This window comes from Candoia aspera, chromosome 13, assembly GCF_035149785.1.
Source record: "Candoia aspera isolate rCanAsp1 chromosome 13, rCanAsp1.hap2, whole genome shotgun sequence".
Lineage (NCBI taxonomy): Eukaryota > Metazoa > Chordata > Lepidosauria > Squamata > Boidae > Candoia > Candoia aspera.
The window spans coordinates 8,051,581-8,061,162 of record NC_086165.1 but is presented as its reverse complement, the minus strand read 5'-3'; the positions used below and the strand labels follow the sequence as shown (position 1 = coordinate 8,061,162).

Below are 9,582 nucleotides of genomic sequence, written 5' to 3'. Positions count from 1 at the left end.
AGTTTTACCAGGAGTGGTAACACTGTTAGTCCATGTGGACTAGAGAGGAGGTTTGTAATCTAGGAATGAAGAGGAGGCTAAGGGCAGAAACCTTTTTTCTGTTTTAACACCTTCAAAGGATTAGTTTTTGAACGATGAGAGTTGCAACAGACAGCACATTGAGCCAGTTTGGGATGATCTAGAAAAAGCTAAGCAGGAGGCATCTTGCTTAGTATCTGGATGGGAGACCACTAGGATGATGGATGGAGAAGATGAAGGTAGCAATCAGTTCCATATGGCTGCCATGACAACCACAGAGATATCTCCATGAAGCCACCAGAAGTTAACTTGAGAGTCACCAAGAGTCAACTTACCCTGATCTTACTTAAAGGATAAAAGAGCCATGCATACTCAAAATAAGACCATATGTTGCACGTCCTAGTAAATGTGTATGCTGGTCTTCGACTGTAATAAAGATTTGATTTGATTCTAATAAATGTGTGTTTGTGTACATATGACGTGAATGCCCCTTTTTTTGTATGTACACTTCTTCCCTACTCATATATGCCCTACTGCAGCACTTCATGGATACACAGCTGTCATTTTCTTATGTAATATTATAAAATATTGTTTTTATGGTTGAATTTCCTAATGCCTACATAATGGTCCTAAGGAAAATCAGATTTTCTTTCTGTCCATATAAGAATTGTCTTACCATTTTCATTCAAAATATTTTTTTTTAAAAAGCCAAGATTTTATTAACTGTTGAACAATTTGTTCTTTGCTTGAAAAGAGATTCTGCTAAAACAAACAAAACCTACTTTCCAACTGAATTTGTAGATCAACAATTGCTGAATTGGTATCTAGTTGCCTTTAAATTTAGTGTCAAATCAAAAGCAAGAAATCATAAAATTCTTAGGCCAATTCTGGAAAATGTAAAAATCAAAGTTCAGCTGTGGTTTCTCAAAATAATTTTTTTAGATTCTGCTTTTTTTCCCACCCCATAAGAAAAATGTGTGTCTTTGCCAAACCTTCTATAGTAACTCCCTTTTTGTGTTTGTGTGTGCTTTCTAACCCTAACTCAACCTGTATATGTGTGAGCATAATGTGATACAGAATAAATGAGTGGAAAAATAATGCAAAAAGAAAAAAACTGTAATGGAAGCATCTTGTGTGGGTCACATGGAACCCCCTATTTCACAGTGTGGGCCTTTTTTATATATGAAAGCATCTTTGCAAACTTTGAAGTATTAGCCTATCTGAGTTGCAATGATCTGACTCAAGATCTAGTGGAACACTGTCATTTCATCTGTTGCATCATCTATCATTACACACAAACCGCACACACATAAAAGATCCAACACAACTACTTTCTTGACCATATATTTACAAAGATGCAACTCTACAAACAGCATTTCAAGTACTGCAGGGTTAAAAGAAGCTCTTCATTAGTCCTTCATTACAGAAAAAGTTTAGGATCTGAAGGGATCACCAACCAACTCTGGTCTGAAGTATGTCTAGATTTAAACCTGAGCATCTGTAAATTAAAATGAGGTCCATGATACAATACGGAGGAATCTAGAGCAGTGCTTCTCAACCCTGGCAACTTTAAGATGTGTGGACTTCAACTCCCAGAATTCTCCAGCTGGCCAGAATTCTGGGAGTTGAAGTCCACATATTTTAAATTTGCCAAGTTTGAGAAACACTGATTTAAAGAGAGGAAAACAAAATATGCAAAATTCCATTTCTACATTCTGAAGTCCAACATTAATGCCCACTTCAAGAAGCTTTACAGTCAGGGTGGAAGCCATAACTGGAAGTATGCACCTGCTCTTCAAGAAAGAGTGAATTTATAATCCATTAATTATTGTAGCTATATTCTAGTGAGAAAGCCAAGTCTGAAACTGCTGGGGATTTCTATCATTTCCAGTGGATGTGGTGAAGGTGTAAAAGGAAATGTTACTTGAAAGAGGTATTTTGTATCAAGCATCAATTGTGCCGAATTCTGTCTATTGTTCAGCATCGCCTGAAATTAGAATAAAGAGAAGAAGGTTAACAATTTCCCCAGGTGCAATATGTGTCTAAGCAGTTACCTGTGGGTACATTCTCCTACAGAAAGCCGCCTATTACATTACAGCAAGTTTTAATTTATTTATTTCCTTGATTTACATGCTACTTTTCAAACAGAAGAGGTCTCAAGATGTTTGGCATTTAAACATAAAGTCAGAAAATACGAAAAATAGGGTATTACAATTAATACAATTAAGAACCATACCTGGACTTTACGAACAAAGGATGGAGCTATCCTTTTCTCAAAATCGTCAATGGGAGTGTAGGAATTGAGGATTTTTACTATCTGTAGAGATGATTAAAACAAATTGTGACTTAACAATCTGCAGTCTGAAAGGGAAATAAAAGTGCACTTGAGGCCAAGGGGAAAAGACCCAGTGGAAGATGCTGATGGTGGGAAGATTAAGGAACAGAATACCGGTAGCCCTCATTTAATGCCAACTTGTTCAGTGACCATTTGAAGTTATGATGGCACTGAACAAAGGGGACTTACAACAGGTCCTCGTAGCTGTGGCCGTTGCAGCGTCCCCATGATCACGAGACTGCAATTCGGGTGCTTGGTGACCAGCTCACAATTATGACACTGCAGTGTCCCACCGTCATGAGATTGCCATTTGCAACCTTCACTGCCAGCTTCTGACAAGCAAAGTCAATGGGGAAGCTGGCAGGAGGCTGCAAATGGCAGCAGGCAGGCAGGCAAAAAGAACCATGCTTTTAAAACAGTGTGTGAAGAAACTTCACTATAAGCTACAGGGCCTGCTTATTTGAGGACTGGTTGTATCTGATAGTTTCTGTCCATCTGGTGAGATTGGGCAGAGTGGGTGTGCTTTGGATCCCTTCGATTAAACAGTGTCACATATTGGGACCTAGGAAGTGTGCCTTCTCTGTTGCAGCCCCTGCCTCTGGAACAGCACCCCCCCCGACATCCATATGGCTCTCATCACTGAACATCTGGCTGTTCTCCCGTGGGTGGGGGTTGGGGCCTTGAAGGATATTTCCTTTCTTATAGAGAGTTGGATGCCTAGGGAGTTGGGCAACCTCTATATTATATAAATAAATAAGGAAAACATACTGATGTACACCCAACTGAAGGAAGAGCTGCATTCTCAATCAATGTGTATCAGATTCCAAAGAAACTCGGCAATCTGATCCACACATTACAATAAAACAAAGTATGTTTTGGGCAGGGGGGCTGGCTTAGTGCATGGCTTAAACTCCCCCATCATGGTTTGTAAACCAGTTTATGGTTCAGCGTGCTATGTGGATTAGCCTAGTTGTGCCTTATGCAGCAAACCTAGCTTAGCACAAGGTAAGAAATGACTTTGCACACAACCAAGAAAGTTCGTCTAATGATGCTTCCCTCAGATCCAGGAAGGAATTCGATACCTGCACAGCCGAGAGGGTTGTGCAGCGCTCCGAGATCTCTTTGGCGTCTTCCTCTGTGACCTTTTTGACCTGAAGGAGCCAAGCGGCTTGTGAAAGAGGCTCTAAAGTCTCCTTTGCAGAACTGCTCTGCAGATTCTTTTCCTTCAGCCATTCTTCTAGGTAGCTGATGTTGCACCTAAGATGAATGAGAAAACTGCCATTTTATTTAAAACATGCTTTTGGAAGCCTACGGTATCTGAGCTGCAATCCTTTGGACTACCACCAGATGGTGGCAAAGGGATCCAAAAATGCTGACATGTTGCTCCCTCTAGTGTTTGTCCAGATTTCTCAGCCCAGATACAGTAGGGCAATCCTCTTGTCCAAAAGCCCAGGAGTTCCTTCAAACATATACCTCCTAAATGAAGTGGACGCAAAGCAACACACTATCAACCACAGACCCAGAGTGGGCTTCAGGGGGAAAAAATCACAACAGGAAAACTGCTGCTCATGTTGTTCATTTGTACATAGAATGTCTGGGTTCATACAATACACTTCATTTGTGTATGTATTAGCATGTTAGCCAACACTGTTTGCAAATCCTAGCATGAGGCTTAGCAGGGTTTCTCAACCAGGGTTCCGTGGCACCCTCGGGTTCTGCGAGAGGTCACTAGGGGTTCCCAGGTAGACAACAATTTATTTAAAAATGTATTTCAAATTTGGGCAATATCACATTGAAAAGGTAAGTTTCATTCTTTATTTTTAGTTTAAGAACACTCTTAGTGCATATATACAGGCTTACACATGAAAGGAGTATAATAATTGTGTAATTTCTGGCCTATATTTGAGCCTGAATGTGCAGGGGCTCCCCGAGGCCTGAAAAATATTCCAAGGGTTCCTCCAGGGTCAAAAGGTTGAGAAAGGCTGGCATGGAGTATAAACCTGTACAAAAAGGTTGAGAAAGGCTGGCATGGAGTATAAACCTGTACAAAAAGGTTGAGAAAGGCTGGCATGGAGTATAAACCTGTACAAAAAGGTTGAGAAAGGCTGGCATGGAGTATAAACCTGTACAAAAAGGTTGAGAAAGGCTGGCATGGAGTATAAACCTGTACAAAAAGGTTGAGAAAGGCTGGCATGGAGTATAAACCTGTACAAAAAGGTTGAGAAAGGCTGGCATGGAGTATAAACCTGTACAAAAAGGTTGAGAAAGGCTGGCATGGAGTATAAACCTGTACAAAAAGGTTGAGAAAGGCTGGCATGGAGTATAAACCTGTATAAAAAGGTTGAGAAAGGCTGGCATGGAGTATAAACCTGTATAAAAAGGTTGAGAAAGGCTGGCATGGAGTATAAACCTGTATAAAAAGGTTGAGAAAGGCTGGCATGGAGTATAAACCTGTATAAAAAGGTTGAGAAAGGCTAGCATGGAGTATAAACCAATAATCTGCAGTTGAGCATGTTGTATGAACACAATCACTGTGTTTAACCTCTAAAGATCTGCCTCATCTGGGTCTAGGATATCTGAAGAATCGATTTGGGTTTTTGTGTTGAGTTTCATGTCATACCCAATAAACCCTGGTTAGCATAGCCAATGGCCCTACTAGCCATGTATTTATGGATACTATAGCTCAACAGATGCAGAAGAGTTCCTTGGAGAATGCTATTACTTGTAGGAGCCTACCCATGCTTTAAACATTTGCCATTCGAAGCACAGAGAGGGATTATATGGAATACGTATCTTTTGTGACGCTCTCAAAAATTTGTACATTTTAAAATGTTTGCCATCATTTAAAACAGCATTTTCTCTTCTCACTAATGATGTATCTCCTCTATTTTGATTCTAAGCACCAGCCCAAGCTGGCTTTTTCTTGCAATACTTTTATATTTGCAATGAAATATCAGTGGCTTAACCTTATTCAGGCTATTGGATCTGTTGCTCTCATTGACCTCCTGATACTAGCTGGGATTACACATAACACTAAGTCATAATGTGGTTAGTTTGACACTGGCTTAGTATGACGCCCAAAGCCAGTCAATATAGTTTAAAAACCATGATTCATGACTCAGAACTCATGTTTGTTGACACAAACCATGGCTTAGCACATTGCACACATCTTATTTATGCAATCTGATTTTAGTTTATATGTTGTTTGCCACTTTTGAGATTCTTTTCTACCCTTAAATCAACATGCAGAATCCTAGAATTCTAATGACTTTTTTTTTTCCCCCAAAATACAGGTTTACCTTATTTGCATTCCTTTTCTGCAAGAGCACATGTCCTTGCGGAGGAAGAGACTATTAAGGGTAACTGCTCCAATCAGGAAGAAAAGCTGCCTCACTGCCTGCTTTAAAAGCTCTGGGTCTAAGCCATTCTGACACATGGTGGTGTAAAAATAGCTGAGCTGTTGCAAGATGGAGGTCATAGTGTAAGCATCTGTGTCATCTATGCTAGAAGAGCGCTTGCGAAATCCGGTTGGTTTTAAGCCAGAAATCCCCTGGAGACTTTCATATTCCAGCATTCCTGGCACTGTAGAAGATAACAGGAAGCAAGCAAAAATAAGGGTTTCAGTTGGCTCTGGAAACCAATTGTGGTTTGAAATCTGCTACACATGCTTTAAATATCAGCTTCCTTACTCTGATTACACTGAAAGAGGAGGATGCTTCCTCGGGAACTGGGTTTTCAGCATCCTGTCATCAATGAACTTTTTGATGCTAAAAATGGAGATACTAGTCAGGCAGCTTTTGAAATTGACAGTGTCTCCAGTCACTGTAACACATGCAGTCTTTTGATGAGTAAATAAACTATTCAAAATGGGAGGTCTGGATTCAAATTCATGGATGTGAATTTCAGTTGATGACCGAAATATACATTTTCTAAGTATGTTAGACTTAGTTCTTGGTTAAGAAACTTGTTCTTGAGGACAAGGTTCCTATTCAAAGCTGCTGTTGTTGATTTTGGCTCAGCATGATTTATGCACCCAACTGCCACAGTCTACAGGTAAGCACTGTCTATGAACTACGGTGGTCTGTTCATCAGACAGTGTGGTGCAGTGGTTAAGGTGTAGGACTGGCAAGATCAAGTCCTTCCTCAACCACGTAAGTTCCCTGGGTGACTTTGAGCCAGCCACTCTCAGCCCACTCAATCTCACAAGGTGGTGAACTGAACAGAAGGTGGAATATAAATCTAACAAACAAAATCTAAATGAATAGTTAAAATGATAAACAAGTCAAGCAAAGACCATTCCTCATTCCTACTAACACTAGAAAGCCTGTCATTCAACTACTATGATTTATGGCTAGTTGTTGCTCCAGTTAGTTATTGTTGGCTGGGATCTACATTTGCTCCACGTGGATTTCTTTTAGTATTGTTTGCAAGGGAAGAAAGACCTACCAAGTTTGGCAGGAGGAACTGGGCCATGGAAATGCCAGAAAATCTTTTCTGTGACTGCTAAAATATTCTGGTTATCATTATTATCACAGATCTGAAAACAGGAGCTGCAATCTTGTTGATGTACAAATCCTGATAATGTGTATGACCTCACTTGCTCTCCCTGCAGACACCCCGGATTGCAACTGCTTCATTGCATTGCTAACGTTTCCCTCCAAACATTTAGAAAGTACATGGACATTCCATATTGTTCTCAAGTTCCATCAATGATTCAGTAGCTTAAATTGTTAAGGTCACGGACAACTACCATTTCAGCCCATCAGAGCAACAGCACAATTTTATGCACATTAACCTAGAAAAAAGCCTCAAGAGATTTTAATCCCAGGGTAATGAGTAGAAGATCATAGTTTAAGACTCAGCACACATAACACAAGGAAACAAGGAACTATGACCCACTCAAGAAGTTTGTAGCCACACATACATTTGAATTAAGTGTTTCAGAATGGCCTTCCCCAATCTGACAGGCTTCAGGTACTCTGTGTTGGAATTGCACCTCTCAAATTTCCCAGTAGGGTTTCAAATGAGACATTTTATGAGATATATTATCGCTAAAGCTTATCTATCTCCTTACCTATCATTGGCTGAATATTGTTCTCCATCACAATGATAAACTGATGATATACACGAATAGCCAGATCACTAAGAACCTGCCTATATTCCGACAGATCAAAGTGTATCAGATTGTTCTTATTTTGTTGAGGTGTGTTATGCTTCATGAATTCCTGAAAGTCAATTGTATCGTTATCAACATACGGCAATTAAGCTCACAAATAAACTACAGGTTTTACATAGTTACACATTTATCAGGCTAGTACAAACATGTGCATATCCTCAGAAGAGCACAGAGCTGTTAATATAGCTTAGCCAAGAGTATCCATGTGCATATTTTCCCTCTAGTACAGTAGAAAATAAACAAACTACAGAGCCAGCCATTCGATTTAATTTTATTGGAAAATATTAGGGACTGGTTTTCTGTAGAATTCTTAAATTTAAGTGCATTTTGCTGAACACCAACTGTGCAATAAGTGGTTGATGAATTCAAAAGTTACAGTAGGTTATTTCTAAGACATTTCCCAATTCCTAGCAATAGCTAAAAGGCGGGGGGGAAGAGGATAGATATCACTATAGGTTAGAATTAAGCTTCTTACTTAATAAGTAAAGTAAGAAATAAAGCAAAGCCAGAATATGGGACTGCAGAGGCTATTTGGATTATTAAATAGAATTAATGTCAACCAAGCATGTAAGAATCAAGTAAAAGAAATGTAAAGTCACTTTTAATACAAATAGGTACCTCCTATATTTCCTTGTTAAATTAAAACAAAGAAGCAAATCAAATAGCAATTAAAAACTTGTTGGTTGTGCTACTAGTGATCAGTTAATATTCACCAAGGTGAACTACTCATTAACTATGCTTGGTTTTGGTATTATTTCATTAACAGACTTTAAAGGGAATGGATTCAGAAGGATATGGATTCAGTGGATATGGTTCCTAGGTTTTCTAGTCAATCTGTTTAAAACAGAAGATACTTCTCAGACTTATCACTGTGAAATATAACACAATATTCAGTGCATTTAAGGCCTTTTCTTCCCTTGCAGTTTAAACTGGTATCACTGGGTCCTGGCAATCCAAATTTTTCCCTTGCATTTCATGAAGATGGTCTTATCTCCAGTCCACAATTTAGATAGTCTTAAATGATTCCCATCCCCAAAAACAGCTGGTTTGTCCTGCTTGCACTGACAAATCCCTGTCACAATTAGAAGCATGGAAATCACAGCACAGGACTCACCCTCTCTTTGGAGAGGCAAGGCCAGGTGATCCCTTGTATGGTATGATCAGAGATGTGTCCACAGCCCATAGGATGGTGTGGTCCTACCCCCTTCCCTCACCTCATAAACTGGCAGGAAATATCACCCATGCCAGAGATAGACATTAATCAAGTACCAGCTTGAAAATCTTGGCATCCAGTTTATGGGGACAAGGCACTTGCTAGCTAAGTGCTATGAATACAGGATGGTGACCACAAATTTGGGCAACCTAACTTATGGAGGCAGTTCTTTTTAGCCAACCAGCAAAGGCAGTATGGTGTATTAAACCATTGGTGAGGACAGGCCCTAGGGTGAAGTTAATCTTACCTCTTCCCCACTGTACTGTTTCAGACAGTTAAGAAAATGGCACGTATTGGAAAGCCAGAAAGATAACATCTCAAAGTCTTCAGCGTGTTCCTAGATAATGAGATACTTTTCTTTAATTGCATATTTTATATACACACATACATAGCTGACATGATTCATTCAATTAAGGAGATCTAATGGATCGGTTCTCTCACTGCAGAAAACCAAATTGCGATTTGATGGGTTTGGGTTAGCACAATGGTATACAAGCCATTGTGATGTGAGAGATTGCAGGGAGGCAGGGGAAGGAATGGAAGGGAGAGAAGGCATGAAGAGTGAAGAGACAGAAGACAAGTCTATTGACAGCTTATCTTATAAATGGCAACTCAGCCCAGGTGGCAAGGAATTTTGCTGGCTAGGGAATTCTGGGAGTTGAGTCCACCCATCTTAAAGTTGCCAACTTTGAAAAACATCGTTTTAAATAATTTAAAGAAGATCTGCCTTAACTTGCTGTAAATGAAGGTTAGTGATTTCTTTTGTCTGGGTAGTTCATTTCCTTGGTTTTTTCCAGCTATGTGGGAATTGATACGTGGTTCGTAAATAACAGGACGTGG

General features: G+C 39.6%; 1 protein-coding gene across 2 annotated transcripts in view; it reads right to left on the bottom strand.

Annotated features, from left to right (window-relative positions):
* Positions 1 to 1,346: 1,346 nt before the first annotated feature.
* The window catches only part of MYO5C (myosin VC), a 40,387-nt gene continuing 32,151 nt past the window's right edge, over positions 1,347 to 9,582 (bottom strand). For both annotated transcript variants that reach the window (XM_063313951.1, XM_063313950.1), the window contains exons 34-39: positions 8,990 to 9,079; positions 7,428 to 7,578; positions 5,653 to 5,935; positions 3,436 to 3,610; positions 2,255 to 2,335; positions 1,347 to 2,005 (exon numbers count right to left, since the gene is read on the bottom strand). In XM_063313951.1, the coding sequence (XP_063170021.1) occupies positions 1,853 to 2,005; positions 2,255 to 2,335; positions 3,436 to 3,610; positions 5,653 to 5,935; positions 7,428 to 7,578; positions 8,990 to 9,079 (933 nt within the window). In that variant the 3' untranslated portion in view covers positions 1,347 to 1,852. The remainder of the gene's footprint in view (positions 2,006 to 2,254; positions 2,336 to 3,435; positions 3,611 to 5,652; positions 5,936 to 7,427; positions 7,579 to 8,989; positions 9,080 to 9,582) is intronic.